Below are 25,832 nucleotides of genomic sequence, written 5' to 3'. Positions count from 1 at the left end.
TTTTACCTTACCTTACCTAGCCTTACTGTACTTGACCTTACCTTACCTAACCTTACCATACCTAACCTTACCTTACTTTACCTTACATTACCTTACCCCAACCCCACCTTATTTTACCTTACCTTACCTTACCTTACCTTACCTTACCTAACCTTACAATACCTAACCTTACCTTACTTTACCTAACCTTGCTATACCTAACTTAACCTTACTTAACCCTACCTAACCTTACCTAACCTTACCTTACCTAAACTAATCTTACCTTACCTTACCTAACCTTACCTAAACTTACTATATCTAACCTTACTATACCCAACCTTACCTTACCTTACTTTACCTTACCTTAACTTACCTAACCTAACTATACCTAACCTTACCTTACCTAACCTTACCTTACCTTACCTTACTATACCCTACCTTACCTTACCTTACTTAATACTAGATGAAAAATATAACTATAACTTGTGTTTATCTCTATATGAGTGTGTTTCTTGTGTTTTCAGTGACTTGTTTTGTTCTTGAAACGAGTAAAGGTGTAGAAAAAATGAAGAAATAAGAAAAAGGAGAAAGAATACAAATGAGGATGACTGGGAGAAGAAAAGGAAAATGAAGAAAAAAAGGAGAAAACGCACAGAGGATGATGGAGGTGATGAAGAATGTGAAAAGAGAAAGTAAACGAGGAAAAGAGGAAAAGGAGAAAACACACAGAGGATGATGGAGGTGATGAAGACTGTGAAAACAATAAGAAAATGAGGAAAAGAGGAAAAGGAGAAAACACAGAGATGATGATGAGGGGAACGAAGAATGGAGGAAGAAAAAACAAAATGAAGAAAAGAAGAAAAAAAATACACATGAAGAGGGTGACGAAGAAAAAAATGACGAAAAAATAAGAAAAAACGAGAAGAAAAGCACAGATGAATGATGAGGGTAATGAAGAATGGAAAAAAAAACAAGAGCAAGAACGAAGACAAGAGATGAAGGAGGAGGAAGAGAAAGAAGAGGAAAGAAGAAAAGAAGAAAAAGGAGAAAAAAAGCACAAATGAGGAGGAGGGTGATGATGGACAGGAGAAGGTAGAGGGCAAGAACGAAGACCAGATGAAAGAGAAGGAGGAGGAAGAAGAAGAGGAGGAGGAGGAGGAGGAAGGGTGAGAAGAGGAGAGAGAGAGATAATAATGGAATGATTGCACGTTATTCTCTTTCCGTTAATAAGAAGAAGGCAATTAATTTAAATAGAAGGGGTACGCTTGAATGAAAGAGAGAGAGAGAGAGAGAGAGAGAGAGAGAGAGAGAGAGAGAGAGAGAGAGAGAGAGAGAGAGAGAGAGAGAGAGAGAGAGAGAGAGAGAAGAGGAGACAGAAGAAAAGAAAGAAGAGAAGAAAGAAGAGAAGAAAGAAGAGAAGAGAGAAGAGAAAAGAGAAGAAAAAGAGAAGAAGAAAAGAGAAGAAGAAAAGAGAAGAAGAAATGAAAAGAAAAGAAAAGAGAAACAGATAGATATAGACAGACAGAGACAGACACACAGACACAGACAGACAAAAACAGAGACACACAGAAAGAAACAAAAACAAGCAGACATATAAACAGACATACAAACAACCCCCCAAAAAACACTAATGGAAAATAAACAAAACGAAAATCGAGAATAAAACAAAAACTGAGAAAAAATAATATAAAGAAAACAATTGAAAAAGAGAGAGAGAGAGAGAGAGAGAGAGAGAGAGAGAGAGAGAGAGAGAGAGAGAGAGAGAGAGAGAGAGAGAGAGAGAGAGAGAGAGAGAGAGAGAGAGAGAGAGAGAGAGAGAGAGAGAGAGAGAGAGAGAGAGAGAGAGAGAGAGAGAGAACGCCAAGCGAAACTCAAGCAGTGGAAGAAGAAAATGAGAACGAAGCACTTGGGGATAGCTGCGCGGGCAAAGGATAGACCACGATTTATGAAAGATCAGTGTCAGGGGCGAGAGAGAGAGATGTGTGAGGGATGGGAGAGGAGGAAATGACTCGCCGGGTGGTGCTGTGGTCTTGCCCGGAAAATGAGAGACGGAAAGAAGAGGAGAGAAAGATGGAGGCAGGGAGGAGAGGGGAGAGGAAGAAGGTACTGAAAGGGTTGGGGAGGCAGGGAAGAGAAAGGAGGGAGGTACTGACGGGGGTTGGTGAGGCAGGAAAGAGAGAGAAAGGAAGGAGGTACTGCAGGGGGTTGGTGAGGCAGGAAAGAGAGAGAAAGGAAGGAGGGAAGAGAGAGAAAGGAGGGAGGTACTGACGGGGGTTGGGGAGGCAGGGAAGAGAGAGAAAGGAAGGAGGTACTGACGGTGGTTGGGGAGGCAGAGAAGAGAGGGGAAAGGAAGGAGGTACTGAAGGGGTTGGGGAGGCAGGGAAGAGAGGGGAGAGGAAGGAGGTACTGAAGGGGTTGGGGAGGCAGGAAAGAGAGGGAAAGAAAGGAGGTACTGAAGGTGTTGGGGAGGCAGGGAAGAGAGAGAAAGGAAGGAGGTACTGACGGTGGTTGGGGAGGCAGGGAAGAGAGGGGAAAGAAAGGAGGTACTGAAGGGGTTGGGGAGGCAGGGAAGAGAGGGAAAGGAGGGAGGTACTGATTGGGGTTGGGAGGGAGCGAAAGGGAGATGAAAGAGGCCCTGGCGGAGACGATATCGAGGTGGGTCGGACGTGGATTCGGTCAAGAGAACATCGTGTGGAGTGAGAAGGAGCGTGAGGAAAGATTTAATCCACCTTGGAGTCTATGAATGAGAAAATGAAGGGTCGTGGAGAATTTGAGGAGGAGGAGGAGGTGGAAGAGAAGTTTAAGAAAGAGATGGAGAAAAGGAGGAAGAGAGGAGGAAGGGAAGGAGCTATACTGAAAAAGGAAAAAAAAGAAGGATGACGTTCGAAAATAAAAAAAAAGGAAAAGGAAGTGTTAAAGGAAGAGGAAACAGAAGGAAAAGGAGGTGAGGAGGCGGAGAAGGAGAAGCGTAAGGAAGAGATTGAGGAACAGGAGAAGGAGAGGAAGGAGCCTTACTGAAAAACGAAAAAAACAGGATGGCGTGCGGAAATGAAAAAGGAAAAGGAATCACTTGAGGAAGAGGGAAAAGGAGGTGGAGGAAGTGAGGGAAAAGGTGTTTGTCGCGGCCTGAGAAAAACGTTAGACGGCTTGTTGGAGGAGAGAGAGAGAGAGAGAGGGGAAGGAAGGACGGGGCGGGGCAGCAGCTGGTGGGGGGAGGTTCCAGGTCCTGGCTGTGATGACTGGGTGGTGAGTTCTTGTGCGGGAAGGCCGAGGTGAGGTGAGGTGAGGTGAGGTGAGGTGAGGTTAGGAGGCCATGCAGGAAATACGAGGAAATCTTGGAAAATGAGCGGAAGGGAACATTCTCGGGGGATTCATTTCCAGAAGAGAGATGTTCTACTTACGAACAGGAAAAGTGGCCCGATTACCTCCTGGACCTAAGTGTTTCGGGGTACTTTCTCTCACCTACTTCGTTTTCCTTTAATAAAACGATGTGTGTGTGTGTGTGTGTGTGTGTGTGTGTGTGTGTGTGTGTGTGTGTGTGTGTGTGTGTGTGTGTGTGTGTGTGTGTGTGTGTGTGTGTGTGTTTGTTTACCTAGTTGTATTTACGTAGTTGTAGTTTTACAGGGCCTGGGCTTTACGCTCGTGTGGTCCCGTCTCCGTATCTACATTTATCCAACTTCTCCTTAAAGCTTTGCACACTTCTCGCCAATACTACATCCTCACTTTGTTCCAAACTCCTATATTTCTTTGTGGGAAGCTATATTTCTTTATGTCTCTCAAGCATCTTCCCTTCCTCAGTTTTTTACTATGTCTTCTTGTGTTCCTGGTGGTAATTTCTTCTTTTTGTAGTAACTCCTCGTTGTCTACTGTGTGTATTTGTTTGTTTGTGTATGTGCGTGTCCAGGACAGGATAGGATAAAATAGGATAGGAAAGGATAGGAATGGGTAAGATACATGAATAAGAAAATGCAGCTGGAAGGGACGAAAGGGGAAAGTTCAGAGGGTCAACTGTATGTGTATATGTGTGTGTCCAGGATAGGATAGGATAGGATTCCAAAAGATAGGAGAGGAGAGGAGATGAACGGACAGAATACACAAATGATAATTTACACACCTGCAAGGAAAGAAAGAGGTCAAGTTCAGAAGGTCACCGCACAGAAGATACCAACAACGAAGAGGCGAGGAAGGACTGACTGCCTGACTGCCTGACTTTTGGTAATACTGGCGAGGAACAAGACAAGGAAAGGAAAAAATGGAGAGGTAGCATGTAAGGAGGGGAAAGAAAGAAAGAGCAAGAGAGAAGTATGATAAAGGAAACACACACACACACGGCGAAAAACACTGATAAAAGAAGTGGAGGTAAAACATGAAAAAGAGGGAAAAAAGGAGAGAAAGAAGGAAATATGATGCAAGAAAATATATGCACGATGAAGAGCAGGATGAGGAAAAGGAAAAGTGAAGGTAAAACATGAAATAAGGGGAAACGAAAAGAGCAAAAAGGAAACATAATAAAACACACACACACACACACACACACACACACACACACACACACAACGCCGCCTCCCAACCACGCCGGTCAAACATAAACTCCGTGAACGTAACTGTTTGGACGACAACGACAACAATAATCATAAAAAGAGCATCTAAAATAAACAACGAGGAATCAGACTACAAAGGAAAGATTTGGCAAATGCGGTCCAGACTCTATCGCGTGATTTGAAAGTATTAAAATGAAAATGGAAATAACAACAGAGAAACTTGGAATGAGGGCAGGAAACTTTTTTTTTTCTTCTTTTTCAGAGAGCAGAAAACTATTTTGGAAACACGAGGCGAATGAAGCACGAGGAAGGAAATGGACGAACAATGTGAATCTGTTAACAGATGCACAGGAACATGGAAAACGAGAGAAACTTATTTATGGGATTTGGACATTTCTTTGAACATATGAAGAAACAAACCTATTGAAAACTAATGCTATGTAGAAAAAACTTAACCTGTATAACTGATAGAAAACTGTGTATGTAATAAGATTCGGTTTTAAAGGTTCATCTATTATGTCTTACCTTTCAAAATCCATGATAAAATTGCCTTAGAAAATACATAACTAAATAACAGCTTTAATTACTACTACTACTACTACTACTACTACTACTACATTAACATCAGCAGTACTTTTCATTTTTCAGCCCCAAAGTAAAAAGAATGACAGGACAGTACCACGCTCTCACCTTCTCCCACACTTGCACAAAAAGAATGAGGAAAGACACGCCACCACCACCACCGCTACTGCCCCCACTGCCACCGCTGCCGCCGCGCTGTCACTTCCTTCGAGATCTCGCGAGACTCATAGGAGGTCGTCGATCCAATCAGAGGCACCCGGCGGGGCTATTCAGGTACGCCTCAAATTTCGGACCCACCACCACCAGGGTTGTCATTTTCCCCGGACAGTGCGGCTGAGACACGGAGGATTCTTTTGTGTTATGTATGAGTGAAAAAAATAGTTAATACCCGTTTGACTTGGGTTAACTTTTCTGACAACTTTCATCTAGTGTAATTATGAGAATCTGACATCCAAGACATTACTGGGAGTTCTAGATATCACCTTAGCAGAATATAGCGTCCTTTTGTGGTTTATGTAGTAACCATATAAGTTTTCCTATCTGTCATTCCTTCAATAAAACTATCCAGCACTTTAATGACGCTGTTCTTAGGTTGTCGCTCGTTTATAAAAGAGTGAAGGTTTCATTTAGTTGTCTGGATATGAACGTCTTGCTTTGGAAAAGGATCTGCATAAATCTAAAATACTCAACAACATGGAAATTCACCAATAAAAAAAAAACAGAGACAGAGTTACACAAGCCCTCCTGTCCCCCTTCAAAGATCTGCATAAACCTAAAATACTCAGCAAAGTGGAGATTCACCAATAAAAAAACAGAGACAGAGTTAGTCACACAAGCCTCTCTGTCCCCCTTCAAAGATCTGCATAAACCTAAAATACTCAGCAAAGTGAACATTCACCAATAAAAAACAGAGACAGAGTTAGTCACACAAGCCTCTCTGTCCCCCTTCAAAGATCTGCATAAACCTAAAATATTCAGCAAAGTGGAGATTCACAAATAAAAAAACAGACGGAGTTAGTCACACAAGCCTCTCTGCCCCTCTTCAATATCTGCATAAACCTAACATATTCAGCAAAGTGGAGATTCACAAATAAAAAATACTCAGCAAAGTGGAGATTCACCAATAAAAAACAGAGACAGAGTTAGTCACACAAGCCTCTCTGTCCCCCTTCAAAGATCTGCATAAACCTAAAATACTCAACAACATGGACATTCACCAATAAAAAACAGAGACAGAGTTACTCACACAAGCCTCTCTGCCCCTCTTCAATATCTGCATAAACCTAACATACCAAGCAAAGTGGAGATTCACAAATAAAACCAGAAGCAGAAAGTTCCTCGCACACCTCTTTCCGTCCCCCTTTAAGACCAACCGAAGCTGATGTGTCGAGGTGGCGGCGGGTGACGGGGACGGAAGGGAAGGACGAGAGGAGGGGAGTCGAGGAGAGGCGAGGCGAGGCGAGGCGGGGGTCATCAGAGAGATAAGTCCCCGGACCATCGTGCCCTTTCCCCCTGACTGCCTCCCACCGATTTGGCCTCGATCCCTCCCTCCCTCGCCGCCTCCCGCCCGTCAGCCACCATCTAGAAGCGAATGGCGGCCCATCACCAGCCATTGTCGTTCACGGTGACACGAATGGCCTGCAGTCTCGCCCTATACAGCAGCAATTGTGGTGCTTTACGGACGCCATTAACAAGGTTCTTAATCGTTGCATTACGTCCGTCGCAAAATCGCTTTTTCATAGGATTTCGTGACTCCCTTACACGTTAACAAAACATTCTGATATATATGTCATCTTATATGTAGCGTTTGTGTGTGTGTGTGTGTGTGTGTGTGTGCTAGCGGGCTTTTTTGTTTTAATTAATTTTTGCCTTTGATCTGCTTCCTTTACTGTAAAAAAAATGGAATAATAAAAAAAACCTATTGTATGTTGACCTGATTTCATTGTGCGTCTTGTTGTCAAAAGTATTTATCTGTCAGCGTTAAGTAAATAATTAAATATGAACTGATTTCTTTGCATACTCTCTCTTCTCTGAATATAAAAAAAAACTATCATTTCTTCACTCTATATAACGAAAATTCCTGTTATCGTCTACCCCTCTAAGTAATTAGTATGAAAAACAAGCCTTACTTTCTCAACACAAAAATAATTAGTCAAATGCCAATCCGAAAAAAAAATAATAATTAGGGAAAGAAAATTGGCTGTCAAGTACATGCAAAGTGATCCCAATACCAAAAATTAAAAGGTTTGAACATCTGGCCGCTGATTACTAAGCCTCGGATTCTGCGTTGTGCTGAGCTGAAGTTGAAGTCCCCATTCGCCGAGGCCTCCCCCAGCACACACACCTGCATTACCATCTTAATAGCGTGCAGGAGGGTAGTGAGGGCGCAGAAATAAGATAACAGGACCGATTCTGATACTCTAACATGCTGGGAGAGGTTCAGTATCGCTATTCTTTCAATAATAAGTGACGCCCCCTTTCCTAAGACATACGTACTTATATATAGACAAATGTACGTTGATAAGAGAACTCTGATTTTATTTTCTCAACTATAAAAAAAAAACACTAAAATATTTCCAACTCTCCTCCGACAAAACTACTGGACTTTCTTCCTAAATTCCGGGCGCAAACTTTCGTAACGTTTGGATTCAGTTAACGTCCATGTCGAAAAATTTTAGGAGCGAAAACTTCTCAAAAACTCGTCTATGGCTTGGCGCGACACGAGACGGCCCGGGGTCCACTCCAGCGTAACACCTCCTGGCTGGCAATCATCGCCCCATTCACCTGCAGTGTGTGTGTGCCTGTGCTCGGGGCCTCACATTTATACGGGAGAAGAGTGCGTAGAGGGTGAAGACTTGGTCGAAAATCCGTATAATTTTTCCGTCAGGCCGGACTCTTGGGGCTGAACGTTCTCTTTCTGGACCCTGAGGACTGTACCTGAATTGTTACTTTCCTCCGGAACTCCTTTTTGCAACGACGGAGAAATAAAAATGGATTCGAGACCCGCCTTTCCATCTTCAATCCTTTTTTCGCGACGACGGAGAGAAAAAAAATGGTAGCATGATCCCACCTTTCCATCTGCAACATTTTTTCGGGATGAAGGAAAAGAATGGATGCGAGCGAGTCTTTCCTTTCCTCTCCTTCATATCTGTAACACGTCTTCTTTCTTTCCACGTCCTCGGCAGCGCTGACTGACATACACACGACAGATACAACGTCCGAATCTCGCGAACCATGAAATATTAATCGCAACGTCCAGGCAACGCTTCCAACATCACGAAACTAATCTGATGTTTATTATTTAACCTCTTAAGAGACCTCCTCCTCCTCCTTCTCCTCGGTAGTGTTCCCTCACCCTGACCTTCAAACAGAGACGAGAATTAAGTCTTTCCTCCCGGACGCTACCAACCACATGCCAGACACACCGTTCCGCCGCTTGTGTCAGTTTAGCCACCACCGAGTTAACCCCTTCCGTCCACCCTCATACCCCTCACCCTGCCGCTATTTACATCCCGTCCGCCATTGATCCCCAGCGACCAGATAATCTCGACGCAGGTTAAAATCACCAGCCCTTCCAGCCTCCCTCTGCATCAGGCCGCCCTCCTTCCGCCTTCCTCTCCTCACTCCTTTCTGGCGGGCGCATCCCCTTTCACGAATAATAGTCATCGAGTTTCGCTGATAGATCTTCCTTCCTTTCTTCCTTCCGACAAACTTGGCACGGAGGACTTTGATCTCCGGTAATCAAGCGGCTCTTCATTAACTTTCTCTTCTTCATTCTATTCTCTATTCATCTTTAAGACTCACAAAAAAACAATGTGGATCGTCCCGTGCGCAAACTCTATATTACAAAACACAAAAAAATATGCATCCGTCGTCTCGTGATTGAAGTTACGATTACAAATCACATAAATGCAAAGACAAGCCTGAGAACAACACTTCAGAAGTCACAGAGCAACAAGCTTTCGAAACTATCACTTAAAAACAAAAAAATGGTGAACTTTTAAAGCCGAAGGGAGATCACGACGCCCTTACCTCCACCATTACTCACGACGGAGGCCCCTGGAGGAAGTCACCCATGTCACAAGCTCAAGTTTAAGCTCTTCCGTCGCTATAACAAGACGCCGCTTCCTTCGTCATCACGCAAGACGGAACCCCTTGGAGGAGGTCACTCGCGGCTCAGGTTCTCGGTTCCCCGTCGCTCTAACTGAAATTACCTCGTTCGTCTCGGGAAGATGCTCCGGCCTGCACCGCCTCACCGTCACTGCCAGAAGCTCAACCCTTTCACGCTTCTTCGAGATTTGGATGCCAGTGGAAGACACGACTCTGCTCCACTTCGAATCATGGGGTGTATTGCAGCGTTGCCAAATTATCGTACTCAGAACAATTCACTTATCATTTTTAGGCTCCAAGACTGTCACAACCACGCAAATAATGATAGGAAATTAAAGTCATTGTAAAAACTCTTAAATATTGATGGTTTTTGTACTTTTTTTTGCTATAGTTATCGGTCAGAAACTACGAAAATGCAATAGGCTGAGTACGATAATTTGGCAGCGCTAGTGTATTGTATAAATGAAGAAACAGACTTACACCTTAATTTATGTTTTGCCGCATTGCATATTTCTTAGATGTCCTTCAGCGACGCATTGCTTATCTTCACTTTGATCTCAGAAGACGTCTTGAAAGGAGAAAAAGTTACCATTCACTCGGTACAAAAGTTCTGGTCCCGACAAAAGGCGAGTCGCTCCCCGAGGCAAATCACATTCGACGGGGTTGTCTACAGTTAACCCGGTAGCTGCGGGGTCATGTTTCTAAGGTTAGGTTAGGTTAGGTTAGGTTAAAGGCCCCTCTAAGCAAAATAATGAGAAAGAATCATCATCACTCACGCAGACCATTTCATAATATATATCAACGCATATGTGATCAGTTTATGCATCATCTATCTTGGGAGGTTTATATCATGGCACAAATTTGGCCCGTCGCTGCTACCGGGTTAAGAAAGTAAAAAAAAAAAAAAAAAAACGCGACATATTTCAATTACATCACCTACAAATACTGTCATCATTTACACACTCAACATCGATTCGAGAACATGCAAGCAACCTTTGTAAGCGATTTGCATAAAAAAGAACACTAAAAACAGGCAAATAACTATATAACCAATCTGAAAAGTCTGTGATCTTGCTGGCAGCGGAGAATGAAACACGCTATTATCAATCCTATTATATAAATGTTTCCCTGACAAGTATTTCGAATCAACCTCATTTTCACAAACTCCAACATCATATTCACTAACTTTATATATTTCTAACTCGCATCCCATTTTCAACGTCTCCTCCACAACAGCGCAGCCAATCCTTCACCTCATTTGTCTGGACTGTGTCGCCCTCGCTGGTGCAGCCCTAAACTGTTTCCCTTCGTCTCCTCGCCAGAACATTAATTACTCTTCCTCCTCTCTCCCTCTCATGGACTGCTTCCTTCCTTTCTTCCTTCCTTCCTTCCTTCCTTCCTTCTCTATTGCTTTCCTTCCGTCCGTTCTTCCCTCTCTTCTTCCGTCCTTGCATCCTTCCCTCCATCTCCATATACAGAACAACCTCACGACTAGTATTTTCCATGAGCTCTTTCAGTTTTCTTGTCGGAATGTGACAGTAGAAAAATGTTTATAACCTCATGTGAGTGTGTGTGTGTGTGTGTGTGTGAGAGAGAGAGAGAGTGTGTGTAGGGGGCTGGGTAGGAAGGAGGGAAGGGAAGGAGGCTGAAAATTAACCGAGTCACAAACAAATTTAACCTATACGCAACAACTGGCTCTTTTATTTCTTGACCGGGCGAATGCATTTCAATTCATCCCTTTCATACATTCCCAAGAGCATAGCGACAGAAAATTCCCTCTCTCTATTCATTGTCTTCGTCAGAACTTGAGACAACCCCAAACATCTCCTCCGTCTCTTGACCTTCGGTGGAGTTTCACAGAAGACTTTGATCTCTTTCAAGACGACGCATTCAAGGAAAAACATTGATCTCAGACGGGACTCACTCGAACGCATGACGGGCAGAAATCAATTTATAGTAAGGCTCAACAAAGAATCACCTCACTTTGCTAGATATATATTTACCCCGGGAAGGAAACGTCTATGAACTTAATGAATATACCAATTATACAGTAGCGATCAACAAAAAATAGTCCTGCTTTGTTAGATAAAAATTCTCACTGGGAAGGACACGTATATGAATTTAGTGAATATGTTGTGTATTGCGTTAGTGTATACTCCTCTGGCCTGCTGGAAATAGTAGCTTAATTGTTTAATGGCAGTAATCAAGCCAAATAACAGTGACTTCAGGGGGAATTAATAACATAAAACGGTTGAGCTGCCCTTTAGTTTGTTCTGTCGATTGCGATGAGCTGTTGCCGATAGTGGTGGTGGTGTTGATGTGGGTGGTGGTGGTGGTGGGGATGGTGGTGGGGAGGCGCGGCTGGTGGTGGTGCTTCAATGTAGTGGTGATGTAATATGATGATAGGAAAGGTTTAGGTCGTGGCTGTGTTGGTGTTGACGGTGGTGTTGATGGTGGTGGTGGTGGTGGAGTAATGTGGTGGTAGGAGAGGTTTAGGTGGTGGTTGTGTTGGTGTTGTTGTTGGTGGCGTTGGTGGTGTAATGTTGTGGTGGTAGTCTATGGTGGTAAGGTTGTGTGGGCTGTAGGGTGGCTCAGGGCTTGTTAAGGGTGATGGGGACAAAGGAATATATGGTGTTTCCCTTTTCATTGTGGACTCGAATATCATTTTAGCGTTTTCATCCTCAAATCGGATTCTTCCACTGCACCGTCCCTTTTAGCTATATTTTAAGCGCGAGTTGTATAATATTTTCCTGTCAGTTTCATTCCATGCCTTTTATGTGTGTGGTACCTGCTTTTTTTTTCTTCTTTAGTTTTCAATAATTCGTTATGACTTGGAAACGTGAGAAATATAAACGAACTAAACTTAACTGGACACACTTTCATATTAGTCGTCCTTTTTCTTCACTTAACGTTAAAAGCATGGAAATCCCTTGCATACAACTAATAGCAAAACATGGGAGTCCAGTTACTTCCTCCCATAGTTAAAACAATATCGCTATGGGACCGTGAACACTTTTTTGCCTATAGATTCGTCCTTTCCCTTCTCTCTCCCAAAGTTAAAAGCATGGAGATCCATTACATACATCTAATAGCAAAACATGGGAGTCCAGTTACTTCTTCGTATAATCAAAACAATATCGCTATGGAAACGTGAGCACTTTTTACCTAATATTGCCATCCTTTTTCCTTCTCTCTCTTGACGTTGAAAGCATGGAAAACCCTTGTATAAAGTTACTAGGAAAACATAGGAGCCCAGTTACTTCGTCTTATAATCAAAACAATATCGCTATGGGACCGTGAACACTTTTTCCCCTATATAGTCGTCCTCTTCCTTCTCTCTCCCAAAGTTGACAGCATGGAAATCCCTCGCATACAACTACTAGCAAAACATAGGAGCCCAGTTACTTCCTCGTGTAAATCAAAACAATATCGCTATGGGAACGTGGGCACTTTTCCCTATGTAGGCGTCCTTTTCCTTCTCTCTCATAAGTTATAAAGATGGAAATCCCTCGCATACAACTACTAGCAAAACATAGGAGCCCAGTTACTTCCTCGTGTAAATCAAAACAATATCGCTATGGGACCGTGAACACTTTTTCCCCTATATAGTCGTCCTCTTCCTTCTCTCTCCCAAAGTTGACAGCATGGAAATCCCTCGCATACAACTACTAGCAAAACATAGGAGCCCAGTTACTTCCTCGTGTATAATCAAAACAATATCGCTATGGGAACGTGAACACTTTTTCCCTATGTAGGCGTCCTTTTCCTTCTCTCTCATAAGTTATAAAGATGGAAATCCCTCGCATACAACTACTAGCAAAACATAGGAGCCCAGTTACTTCCTCGTGTAAATCAAAAATATATCGCTATGGGAACGTGAGCACTTTTCCCCCCAATACAGAAAGATTTAGAACGCTTGTGTGACGCAAATTTGAAGCGAGTGTCAACGTCAGATTATTGAGCCAGGTGAGCGACGAGCGTGAACACCTGTAGTTATGAGGTGGGCGCGCAAGTGGACAGGTAAAGACAGACGGATGGGTTAATATGGATATGGCGACGGTGACAGATATCGACACATTTATACACATATACATACATACATGCACACGTAACTACATATAACATACATACTGCCTACATACATGCATACATATATAGTGAAAGAGAGTTAAATAAAGTGTCGAATATGTGTAGCAGTAAACTTTTGTGAATATAAACGGAGTATATATAGACATTGCCGCCACTGGTCAAAAGTCTGTACTGGGAAAACACACGGTCCAAAAAATATAAAAAATGAAAAAATAAAAGAAAGGAAATGGAAAAGATGAAAAATACTACTACTACTGCTACTACTACTACTACTACTACTACTCCTACTACTGTCAACACTGGTCAAATGTCTGTACTGGAAAAACACACAAAGTCGAAAAAGGGATAAAAATAAGTGAAATAAAAAGTAGGAAAAGGAAAAAGATGAAAAAAATACTAATAATACTACTTCTCCTCCTCCTCCTCCTCCTCCTACTACTACTACTACTACAAACACGAGTACTACAAAAACCACATTGCAGTAAGGGACGCTGGCTGGACTTCATAACGTAGACATGCAAATCCATTAAGCAAGCAAACTAAAAAGAGGCAGGAGCGAAACGAGAGCCAGGACGAGAACCAAGCCTCCACCCTCTCTCCAGCGCAGCCAAGGGGCATAAAAACATCTTAAGGATATTCTAATTACAGGCATTATACATTCGCCGGGGAGGAGGAGGAGGAGGAGGAGGAGGAGGCGGTGAAGGAGCTCCGAAGTCCTGCCAGAGTTAATATTCGGCCAAGGTCTAAGAGGGTTGGGCTTCATTACATGGGATACCTATACGAAGGAGAACTTTAGAGGGAGAGGATGCTGTGTAAGAAGGAAAATAGGTTATGTAAAGGCGAGGAAGGATAACTTAGGTAAATAAAAGGAAAAACAAGAAAAAAAGGATAAAAATAAGAAAATAGGGGTAAGTGAAATGAGGGAAAATAGGTAAAATAAGAGGGGAAAAGATAAGTTAGTGAGTAAATATGAGGGAGTGTATAAGTAAGGGGGAAATATAAGTTACGTAAATCTAAGGGGAAATAAGTGAGAAAAAAATATGGTAGTGGGGGATATAGGTTACGTAAATAAAAGGGAAAAATATTAAGTGGGAAAAAATATGGAAATGGGGAAATATAAGTTATGTAAATATAAGTGGAAAATAGTAAGTGGGTAGAAAATGGAAATGGGAAAATATAGGTTACGTAAATAAAAGGGAAAAATTGTAAATGGGAAAGAATGGAAATGGAGAAATAGACGTTACGTAAATAATAAGTGGGAAAAAATATGGAAATAAGATAAATAAGTAACTAGAACAGGAAAAAAATGAGTATATGAAAGAAAAGAGAAGTAGATAGGGATACAATAAGTTACATACATAAGAGTCTAACCTCGAATCTCAATGCTTATATTTGCGACACTCATTTCCCTCACTCCCACAATTTTTCGTCCTTTTTGTATCCTTCTAACTCATCATCGTTGGCTTTACACGTCTTCGCATCTTCATCATCCTCTCCTAACACCCTCACTCACTCTGCTACCCAACCTCAAGTCTTATGCTTTTATTCACTGCTCTCTTTCCCCTCAGTCCTATAATTTTTCGTCCTCTTTGTATCCTTCTAACTTATCATCGTTGGGTTTTCACCGTCTTTGCATCTTCATCATCCTCTCCTAACACCCCCACTCACTCTCATAATCATCGTTGGCTTTTCACCGTCTTCGCATCTTCATCGCCCTCTCCTTACACATTCACTCACTCTGCTACCCAACCTCAAGTCTCCATGCTTTAACTCACGACTCTCACGTCACTAACTTCTACATCCTTCATCCTCATTGTGTCCGAGCTTATCATTCTTTCTTCTTCACCTCCTCATCGCCCTCTCCTTACACCCTTCTTCACTCTGCAACCTAAACGCCTTATGCTTCTACTCACGACTCTCACTTCAGTCACTCCTACATCCTCCACCCCAGCGTGTCTCTCGAGCTTATCATTGTTTGCTCCTCACATCTGATTCCTCGTTGGCCGCCGCGAGCTCCGGTAAATCACTTCGCGGCCCGTGTTTGCTCAGTTCATTCCGCAATTACCAGATGGCATTAGTGTAGCTCTTTTTTGCCCTCACAGTCTGCCATTAAGGGTCACGATACTGCAGATTTCGTGTGTGGGGAGAAGGAGGAGGACGAGGAGGAGGTGGCTATTTGTCGGGGGGAGAGATGATGAAGGGGAGCTGTGTGTAGGGGGAGAAAAAGGATGACTGTGGGGGGGTAGGAAGGGGAAGGAGGGGATTCCGTGTGTGTGTGTGTGTGTGTGTGTGTGTGTGTGTGTGTCGGGTTGCCAGTGATGCTGAAAACGTTAAATCAAAAAAGTATATTCTATTCACTCGCTTTTATTACTCTAAATCTATTTATCCTCGCAATTCGAAACGCCTCACTTGTCGGAAATTGATGCTTTTAACATTTAGCGGCACGAATTTTACCCCAAAAGATATATCGAAAAAAAAAGTAAATTTGTAAAGAGAAAAAAATAACTCGCTGAAACATATATAAAAAAAATCCTTTGCATTTAATACCTATGTGACTTTACTTAACGAAACTTTTATTCAATACATACATGCATCTATCTTATTTGCCGCCATGTAGGTATTTCAAATCAATCAATCAGTTGCTGTTTACATTTAGTAATTATATGTCTTTGCTAACCGAAACTTCTACTCAATACGAATCATCTGCTTTGACGCCATGTGGGAATTTCAAATCAGTTAATCAATCCTAATATTCAAGAAAGGCGAATTCGACTCATCTGCTTCGGTGCCATGTAAGGAATTCCAAACCAATCAATCAGTTTTACCAATCAAGAAAGACGAATTGGATCTGCTCAAAAAAACGTAGATATGCAGACCATCTCGCGTTGTTAGTGATGACGCCGCCGGTTTTGTGTGGCTGTGACAGGGTGCGGCGTCTGGCTCAGGGACAGGCCTTCCTTCTGCTGCTCTGCCCCCCCACCAGTCAGGGCAGGAGGGTTAGGAGGGGGGGTGGGTAAGGGGGAGGAAGGGTGGGGTGAGCACTTTTGGGGGCTCCCTCGCCGGCTGACATATCACGAGTCATGAATGTGCATGGTGGCCCTCCATAGTTCTCTCTCTCTCTCTCTCTCTCTCTCTCTCTCTCTCTCTCTCTCTCTCTCCCCACCACACACACATGATCATTCGAGAGCCTATGCAACAGCGCTACTTTCTTTTCTAATATTATACTTCACCTTTTAGATCCATTTAGTCTCTTCGTATTACAGAACTCCCTATTGATAATTCATAAATGTTTCTTTCTTTTAATTTTACCATTTATTCCCTTTAATAGTCCCCTAAACTCGTATTGAAGTGAGTAGTTCTCGAAGTAACTCCCATTGTGATGATGCAAAAATGTTCCCAGTGTTAATCAAAGTACACATGATCTACACTCAGCTACACTCCGTCAGTCTACACACCTACACAATTCACGGACAACCATCACTCCAACGTCAAAATATTCCCGACAGTTCTTTCACAATTTCTCCTTTCGAATTCGACCTCTCTCTTTTTCTTTACTGGGGCAGAATCAAGCGGGCATTTTTTGTTGCGTTTTCTTTTTCGCCTCCCTTGCTGTAAAAAAATGTGTAACCTCCTGAGTCACCCCTTCAGTATGGGCCGCGGTGTCTCGATTCTCACCTAGTTTACCAGAATTTCCCCAGACGCGGCCCATCCCTTGAGACCGCGCACCAGCATGTTCCATTAACCTTCTCGTTCCGTCCATTCCCTCGCCGTTCACTCAGCTGCTGGACGTCGTCACTGCCGCCCCCTCTGCACCACATCACACGCAGCCTGATACAGATAGCAGTGCCTTTGCCTCTAGCCTCTGTGGTCCAGTAGTGACAATCGGACGCGGTTCAGTTAATGTTGAAGTCTTGTGGTGTACTATATTAAAGTAGTTGTTGGTGTGTCTGTTCCCAATGGCCTTCAGCTTGTCGTGTTTTGCAAGAAGGAAGCTTAATCTGATATTCTCAGACGCTTCAGTCCCTCGCATTAACTATTTTCAAAGGTCCCCAAAGGAGCAATCGAAGTTTATTGAATATTTTTGAGGTTCATTGCACAGAGGAAGACCTTAACTACCACCAAGGTCATAAAACTACCCCTGGAAAGGCCCAGCAACTCCTACGAAAGCCTTGTTAAATGAGGATGTGTAAAGCCCGAAATGTTTAAGAATTTGACCCTTAGTAATGAAAAATAAGTAGTAATTCTCTTTGAAAAAATATGCATAGAATCCTGAGTTTCTGAATCATTTGTTGCCTATATTATGATGAAGGTTAATCGCGAAGGCAGTCAGGATATAATTTAAAACGCCACAGCATAAATTTGTAGCTGCAACCTGGGTCTGATCAACAAATCCTTTCCCCTTCGGCCACTCTTCACCAACGCTATCCTCGGAATGCTAATTACTCGACTCGCACATAAGAAAAGAGTCAATGGCGGGACGGGAGCGCTATAATGAAGAGCAGCGGGGCATAATTATACGTTATTATCGGTTAATGATTTCAAAACACGCCGCCGACGCACGAGAGGACTTCGGAAGTACGGTAATTTGTTGGGTTAAGAAGAAGTTTGCTGAAATGTTGCCGCGCTAAAAGTAATTTTATATATTTTTTTTCATGTTTTTTTTTCCGTTATTATCAGAATATCATTTATTTTTTTTTTAACAGTTTTGTTTTATTGAGTTTTTTAGTTTTTTTTTTTTTCTCTTCTTCTGTTGAATTGGAAGAAAAATTCAAAAAACTTTAAAGTATTATTATAGTATTCCGTCCTCAAGCAGTCAGTAATGAAAAATTTGAAAATCAAACTTTGACTTTACAACTTTGAAAATAAAATGTTTATTTGCGAGCGCGTCGCCTCTGGTGTGCTGGCGGCGAGGCTGCTGCAGTGTTTGAGAAAATACCTCTCTCGCTGAAAAGTCACATATACAGTTTCCCATAAAAACGTGTTTCATATTCGGATTCTACGGACAAAAATACATAAGAAAATCTATATTAAAATTAATTTTAGCGCTGTACGCCAAACGGAAAAGATCCAATGTTGCTTAGTTGTTAGTGGTGAAAACATAAATATGGATGTTGTTAATTATTGGGAATGCAAGGAAGTTACGTAACCATTTATATCTTGTTAGTTATCGATATTTATGATCCAACAAGGTATCGAAGCGTCTCCCTAAAGTAGAAAAAAAAAGATGTGGATGTTTATTACTAGCAATGCAAAACTACTACGTGAGACTCTCCCCTTTAATTATAGTTGTTATGGAGCCACTGCTATATCGAAGTCGCTCTAGTATTTTTTAACAGTAAAGGAAGAACAAAAAATATAACAAAACAGCCCGCTAAGTACTGCTGCTATAAACGACAGTAGAGAGGAGTGGCCAAAAGGGAGGTTCTTGGTCCGTGTATTATCTCAACTGCTTCTCTACTCATCGTCACGGGTTCAAATATCCCACGTTTAAGTGTCATTCAAACTCCACCGAACACGAAGCAAATTATCACGCCAGCCACGACGCGACCCCGACCCAGATCATTAATATTGTACACAGGGCGGAATATGTTGGTGGCGCTGGGTCCGTGGCATCCGCTCGTCTCTGTGCGGGAGATTAATAGTTCATCTTGTTGGCCGCCTCGCAGGGACGGAACGAGTAATGCTGCGGGGCCCGGGAAGACCTTCAGCTGACGACCCCAAACATTTCCATCTGTCTCGTCTCATTCCGGTGTGTGTCGGCAAGGTCTCGGTGTTTTCAGACGCTTCCACCTCCCACATCAGCTACTTCCTAGGGCCGAAAAGGAGAGCCATCGGGTTCTAATGAGTGTTGTTTTAGGTTTATGGTACAGGAGAAGGGTCAAATTACCACCAGGGTCATACAACTACCCCTGGAAATGCCCATAACTCCTTCGAAAGCCTTGTCAAATATGTGTGCTTGGGCGTTGAGATGTTTAAGAATCTTACTCAAAATATACGTACTCTTTAAATATTTTAGCGTCAAACTTCGTAAAACTAATGGTGGTTCAATATCTGGCATACGCTAACATATGTAAACGCCAATTATCAAGACGAATCAGTTAAGGTAAGGAATTCGTATTGACTTTCACACAGTTTGCCCGAGAAAATTCGAGTCAGCCCGGGTCCGAAGCAGCCACGGTTCGAACCAGACATGGAGCTTAGGGGCGGAGCCTGGGGACGCGGCGGAGGCATGAGCGGGCCTGACCCTTGATCACGCGAGGCTTACATGGCCCAACAATCTCTCTCACACACCCGAAACGTGGCCGGGTCATCTGCAACCTACAGGGCGGCTGGCTACAGTTAGTCCGCCCAGGCCAGCGCCACGCCAGCGGGATCAGACCCAAAGCTCCGGGGAAATTAATCGCGCCGCTCACGTGTACTTACCTCGACGAGACATCCTGCACCGCGCCCCTGTCAACACTCCTGGCCTTCTCTGGACGGTCCGGGGCCCACGACCATGCCTTGAGTCACGCTGAATACACATTTTACCAGCCGAGTCTCTCCTCCAGAACGCAAACACAGCCTTGCCAAATAAACCTTTCCGAAGCGTACCGCGTCGCCCCGGAGACTGAGTTGCTCCTACGCTGCTGCCACCTGCCGGGAGCTGCGTGAGTGAGCATGTCGTTTTCTATGATTCACAGACAGCTGATAATTTGTAATACCGTTTTCTTTTATATGTATTATTCTTAGATAGCCGTTGGGAGCATCAACAATATAGTCATCAAATAGACCTGATAGTTATTATTAGAAGTGTGTGTGTGTGTGTGTGTGTGTGTGTGTGTTATATTCTCAGGTACAGAGGTAGGGAGTCAGACACTAACACATCTTTCTAGAGATAAAACAAGACTTTGCCGCAGTTTATTACCTCAATCTTTGATTCATGTTAAAACTACATACAGTGACGCCTCGTGACACATGCGTTACGAAGGTAAACCAACGAAAGGCTGAATACAGAACAACGTTCGGCGCAGATGCCCGAACTCAGCGTTGGCACGTCGTGTGGAGAAGTTTATGAAAATACCTTTTTTATTACTTATATATATCAAAATATGGTAGATGACGCAGCATGTACTTTGTTCATGTCACCATGTTCTAAACTCTACGTAACTAAATAGCAGTGAACGATAAATGTGGAGTGAACAGTTTGGTGCCTAACATGAACAACACCTAGAACACAGGTCACCACTGAGTAAAGGCCGCTGTAGAGTGATATCTCCAGGTGGGTGTCGACACTGTCTTCTCGGCGCCGGAACATCCCGGCCACCACGGCAGTCGCCGCCTCACGGCTCCTTGACACACTGACAGTTCGGGAGCCACACAGCCCCCAGGGCCGCCGCCGCCTCACGGAGCCTTGACACACTTGAGGTCTGGGAGCCACAGAGTCACAGGTCCCCGTTAAAGTTCAGACGCACAGCGTTGCGATATTTGACACTGATTTTAGAAACACACAAAAAGATCACTTGTTCTTTTATACAACAATATCCACGACTATGTGTTCCTATGAGGACTGACACGCCAATGATTCACGTTCACAAACACACAGGGATGCTGTAAGAACGACACTGTAATTTGGTGCACTACAGTACGAAATGCACTACAATACGAAATCAAGTAAATTTTGATATCCACTCTGAAAAAAGACAAAAAAAAATTGCACTGATCACCCTTGACAGAGGTTTACTGGTGTGCCAGACTACGCCACGCTGGCGTCGCCGCCTGACCCACCAAGGCCGAGCGTCGGCACGCTGTCCATTCACGCTGCACGCTTCATGTCAACAGTCATCAAGCAACACACACACACACACACACACACACACACACACACACACACACACACACACACAAGAGTTATGTAAGAGGACACGTGTGGGGGTCGCGAGCATGGCCCTGGCAGTGTTTCCACACGACACAATGACGACAGATTCATTCTTCACAACCTTGTGTTCCACGTGCCCGGCACCTCCGCCTCCCATATCGGTAACACAACTGTCCCAGTGTTCTCTGTAGACCTTCACAACCTGGTGTTCCACGTGCCCGGCGGGAGCTGCGGGCCGGCAGGTCGCACCGCAGCCCCAGTGCCCGGCATGACCTGCAGCGGCTGGTGGAAGGAGGTGGAGTGCCGCCTCGGCCCGCCCGGCATCCCCGTCACACCCACACTGGCGGCACTCACGCTACCCACGTTGGAGAAGTCTCCTACGCCAATGACGGCGAGACAGCCGCCCACGCCGCCAGCAGCGGCAGTGAAGTCACCGAGGTTCGTGACCGAAGCAGCTGATGTCGCAACGCCCGGCGCCATGCGGCCCACCAGGTTACTGATGCCGCTCACACCGTCCCCGGACACCTGCCCCAGGCTGACAGCGCTGGTGAGGCCTCCCAGGCCACTCTGGGAGGCCCCCGTGTACACGCTGGTGGTTGAGGTGCCAAGCGAGGCATCTACAGAGCGTAACCCCGCTGCAGTCATAATTAATACATGTTACCCACATTAATTGCCCTCTACTCACAAGTCTCTGAAAGAAAAATCAAGCCCCATCATTTACTACACTGCCAAGAACTGCACTCTCTCATATCTACTACTACCCTCTTGCCGGGCCCAATGCCCTTCACCACTCACCTGTCAGACAGTCGCGTGACTCTCGGCCCGGCAGCCGGCCGCCAGTCATCAGTCTGGGAAGGGTCGCGCTGCCCCCCGGCGCCCAAGCTGCCGCCCTTCCCTGTGGAGCAGATATGTCTGGCTGCACAAACAAGCACAAACACATCCGGGTAATGACGAAACATATTACTATAAAAAAAACTAAAACTAGATAGGTTCCCAACTAGATCCTTAGGGACGCCGCGTCTCTCCTCTGCAAGATGTTCAGCTACTCACCGCTGGAGCGCAGACAGCCAGCAGCGAGTCTTCGGGGGCGGCAGTAAACACGCGACCTGCTGCTGCAGCGTCTCTCGCTACCTCTCCCTCGCCGCTGCCGCCCGTCATCACCAAGCTGTCAACACCTGTCGCCGGTGTCGTCGCCGTCCCGCCCTCCACGTCGCCGCCGTCACTGCCTCCCTCCGCCACAGACTCGCTCGTCTCGTCACCTCCCAGATTAGACCCTGGCGGCGGAAAGATAAGGGAGCTTGTCAGGGAGAAAGAGGAGAGCGAACTGACGGCTTCTTAGAATTTAACCAGAAAAATTAATTGTACTTACCCCAACTGTTATCCTGCCCCCTAACCTCTACGCCCAACCCCTAACCCCACTATTCGTCACTCGGCTACTGGGCTACTCGGCTACACGGTTGTCACCTCACCTGCTGGCAGCGCTGGCGTGTCCTCGGGTGACGCCTCTCCGCTGGTCTTCGCCTGAGCAAGAAAGAAATGAGTGTCTGAATTTTAAGCTTTGTAAAAATTGTAATATCAATTCAAATACCAACTTTACCTGCCAAACGTGAATCCATTATATAGAGAACGTGATTGGTGCAAGAGTTTATATTATTTTCTACGTATATGTGTGGTAATCTGACCTCATTAAAGTACTAATAAAATATCAGAGACACTTTTAGAGCTCACAGTTGTACGTCGTTCTGCGCATCCACTCAATTTTAACGTCATGACTGTGCATCTCAAGCTCAGACGATTTAAATCACAACGTAACAGTCTGGTTGCATTAGTTTTCAGTTTTTTTTATTTCTCTTCCCCTCCATGCCCCGCGTATCCCCCAAGCCGCTCAGCCACGCGGTGTATTAGTTCAGCCGGGCTGCCGTTGTTTTGGAGGGGAGGGCGAGGCGCGCACACAGACACACGCACCTTGCCCTCACGCACTGTTGTTTCAGGCAGGAACGGAAAAAAAATATAATACACATGAATTGATAGTATTAGACATTAACGCCCAGGCCGGAGGGTGGTGAGGAGTGTGACTCATTGTGTGGACAGGTGAGGCTCAGGAGTGTTGGGGAAGGTGTGACAGGTGTGGACAGGTGTGGCGTGGTGTGGTCCGAGGCTGCCACGTGATCCCTTTCCTTTATGTACCGTGATTAGCCAGCAATGACCTCCTCCCTACGCTCCTTACACCTCGTCCTTTATTCAGGAGGAGCGTGTGGGGGTCAACCTGAGCCTCGAAGCACGACACACGAGAAGGTAAGGATGAGGATACCCGTGACCCTCCGCCGATGACTGATAGAAAGGGGTTTTGCGCACGCACGGCGGAGGTCATGAAGAGTAAGTTCAATGTTCATGGGTGTGTGTAGTGCTCGATATCGTACTGAAGAGAAAATGAGAGATACTTGGGGTGGTGATGCATGATTATCGACGCACTGTAATGAAGATGTAATTATTGTGTTTTTGTGTATGTGTTCATGATAAGATGATGTGGTTCTGTTCACGAGATTTTGTTCATCAACGTAATTCACTCACCTGTTGTTGTTGCCGCTGCCGACGCGGTCTCCCACTGAACTTCATCACCAGGAGCACGACGATGAGGACGAGGAGGAGGAGGGCGGTGAGGGACGTCCCCAATACAAGCACCAAGGGCGGCACCAACCCCAGGAGCCAGCTAGCCCAGGCCTCCACCCCGCCCTCGCCCGCCGCCGTCCACCCGCCCTCCCCGCCAACGCCGCCGCCTTTGCTCCTGCTGCTGCTGAAGGTGTTGCTGTTACCCAGGCCATTGCCGCCGGCGTGTCCTCCTCCTCCGTTTGGCAGTCCTGGGGGGGGGAGGGGGGGGGGGAGTGACCAAAGCATCCTTCTGATAATCGTGAGATGAAAAATCGAAGCCAAGATGGTGTAGCGGTGTCTTTATGAAGGAAACGAACCCAAATCCACAAGATGCCAGATATGGGATATATGATGAACACAGACACACACACACACACACAAACACACACACACTCACCGATAACCGTCTGGGCGTTGTCGGTGAGCGTGAAGGCGGTGAGCACGACGGGTGGACTCACTCCCTCGTCGCCGGCCGCCCGCACCACCAGGGCAAACTCCCGCCCCGCCCGCAGCCCCCGCACACTGGCGACAGACAAGTGCCATGTGTGACGCCCAGGATATATGTTTGGTATACAGTTAAAATCTCCAAAAGTATTATTTAGCGATATGATTCTTGAGACAAATGTCTATAAGATTATGTTTCTACCTTGCATAACAATAATTACTCATGTTCTTTGCTTCATGAAAGCGAAAAAGAGATAATGTCTGGAAAATGAAAGAAAAAGATAATGTACTTTTTCTTATTAGTCTTTCCTGCATATGGCACGGACTTTACATTCTTTACCATTGGTGTTTCAGCGCTGTATGATTTGGATCCTATTTTACGGGAAAACTGCGTCTTATACTCCGAAAAATGCCGCAAATTACAAGAGTTTCAGCACATTACTAGGATATCCTCCGAAGACAATGCATTTATGCGAAAGAAAAAGATATGTCTGTCATAAGGAGTGCGACACAAGACTCACAGGAAGACAGGCGAGGAGTTGGTGACATTCTGCATCAGCTTGTCCAGGGTGGGCGCCGGTTCAGCCTGGCCGCCCCCGCCGCCGCCGCCACCCTCACCTTTGCCATCGCCGCCACTAATACTGTTGCTCCTCTCCCCGCCGCTCTCCTTTCACGAGTAATGAGAAAATAGTGACAGTTGAGAAAAATTTGCTTCTCATGGTTATGCAAACAAATGACAAACAAGTGACCTTTATCAAATTAAGCATAACCGAGAACGAAGCAAGACGGTACTCACCTGCGTGTAGACCAGGAGGGTGTAGCGCGTGTTGGTGCCCCGCGGCGGCCCCGCCTCACACGCCACCCGGAACCCCGCCGCCGTGTGGCTATCCACGCTGCAGTTCCTCACGGGCCCCGGCCGACCTGTTGCCCGCCACACAGTTCACATAATAAATTTCATGCAAACCAGAAATTACCTTCAAGCACGAAACTACTACCTGCGACATGCACACGAGCGAATTATGATGTCCTGCTGGAAGGTAATATAATAGTCTGTCCAGGAAAAGCAATGAGGTGAGGTTGAGAAGGGAGCATTAGGTTATTCATCTTTCACACTAATCCCTGACAAATGCGTGGCGCCTCACCCTGCGTGTAGACGGCCAGCCTGCACGGGGCGGCCTGGGTACCGGCGGCGTTCCGGGCCCAGCACAACACCTCCACGCTCTTCTGTTTCACGCCCCTCAGTGTGTAGTGCCCCGTCAGGCCCTCCTCGCGCCCCACGCTGTGTAGCCTCACGGGCGGGCTGTCTGGTGGGACATATGGAGGAGGCGAGGAGTGACGGCAGGACAAGAAGTAGCTCAAAGATATAAGGCAACACACCTGGACCCTGGCAACACGTAACACCATGAATAGGGGGAGAGGCGAGGAGTGGCGTCGAGGCGAGAACATAGGCGAAGGTGTGAGACAGTAAGTGAAGGTGACGGCCGGGCGAGGAGTGACTCAATGATAAGACAGCCCGTAGCAGCATAAGCAGGAGAAGGAGGCGAGGGGTGACATCTGAGCGAAGAGGGCCGTGAGGATATCGG

General features: G+C 45.2%; 2 protein-coding genes across 14 annotated transcripts in view; both read right to left on the bottom strand.

Moving 5' to 3' along the window:
- LOC126997534 (uncharacterized N-acetyltransferase DDB_G0290199-like) overlaps positions 1-19,989 on the bottom strand; it is a 94,293-nt gene extending 74,304 nt beyond the window's left edge. For 3 of the 11 annotated variants that reach the window (XR_007752172.1, XR_007752175.1, XR_007752174.1), the window contains exon 1: positions 19,725-19,916. Coding sequence is in view for 5 of the 11 variants with exons in the window: in XM_050858686.1 (XP_050714643.1) it covers positions 19,725-19,824 (100 nt within the window). In the remaining 6 variants the exon portion in view is untranslated. Of the gene's footprint in view, positions 1-19,724 lie in introns of all 11 variants that reach the window. The other 8 variants (XM_050858683.1, XM_050858684.1, XR_007752180.1 and 5 more) reach the window with 7 other exon arrangements.
- A 202-nt stretch (positions 19,990-20,191) lies between these two features.
- LOC126997530 (uncharacterized) overlaps positions 20,192-25,832 on the bottom strand; it is a 134,349-nt gene continuing 128,708 nt past the window's right edge. For 2 of the 3 annotated variants that reach the window (XM_050858674.1, XM_050858675.1), the window contains 9 exons: positions 25,392-25,553; positions 25,046-25,170; positions 24,771-24,916; positions 24,203-24,327; positions 23,728-24,014; positions 22,626-22,677; positions 22,207-22,430; positions 21,952-22,051; positions 20,192-21,791 (listed from right to left, as the gene is read on the bottom strand). In XM_050858674.1, coding sequence (XP_050714631.1) covers positions 21,352-21,791; positions 21,952-22,051; positions 22,207-22,430; positions 22,626-22,677; positions 23,728-24,014; positions 24,203-24,327; positions 24,771-24,916; positions 25,046-25,170; positions 25,392-25,553 — 1,661 coding nt within the window. In that variant the 3' untranslated portion in view covers positions 20,192-21,351. The remainder of the gene's footprint in view (positions 21,792-21,951; positions 22,052-22,206; positions 22,431-22,625; positions 22,678-23,727; positions 24,015-24,202; positions 24,328-24,770; positions 24,917-25,045; positions 25,171-25,391; positions 25,554-25,832) is intronic. The other variant, XM_050858676.1, reaches the window with a different exon arrangement.

Source organism: Eriocheir sinensis, chromosome 12 (assembly GCF_024679095.1).
Source record: "Eriocheir sinensis breed Jianghai 21 chromosome 12, ASM2467909v1, whole genome shotgun sequence".
Classification (NCBI taxonomy): Eukaryota; Metazoa; Arthropoda; class Malacostraca; order Decapoda; family Varunidae; genus Eriocheir; species Eriocheir sinensis.
This window is presented reverse-complemented; position numbering and strand designations above follow the sequence as displayed.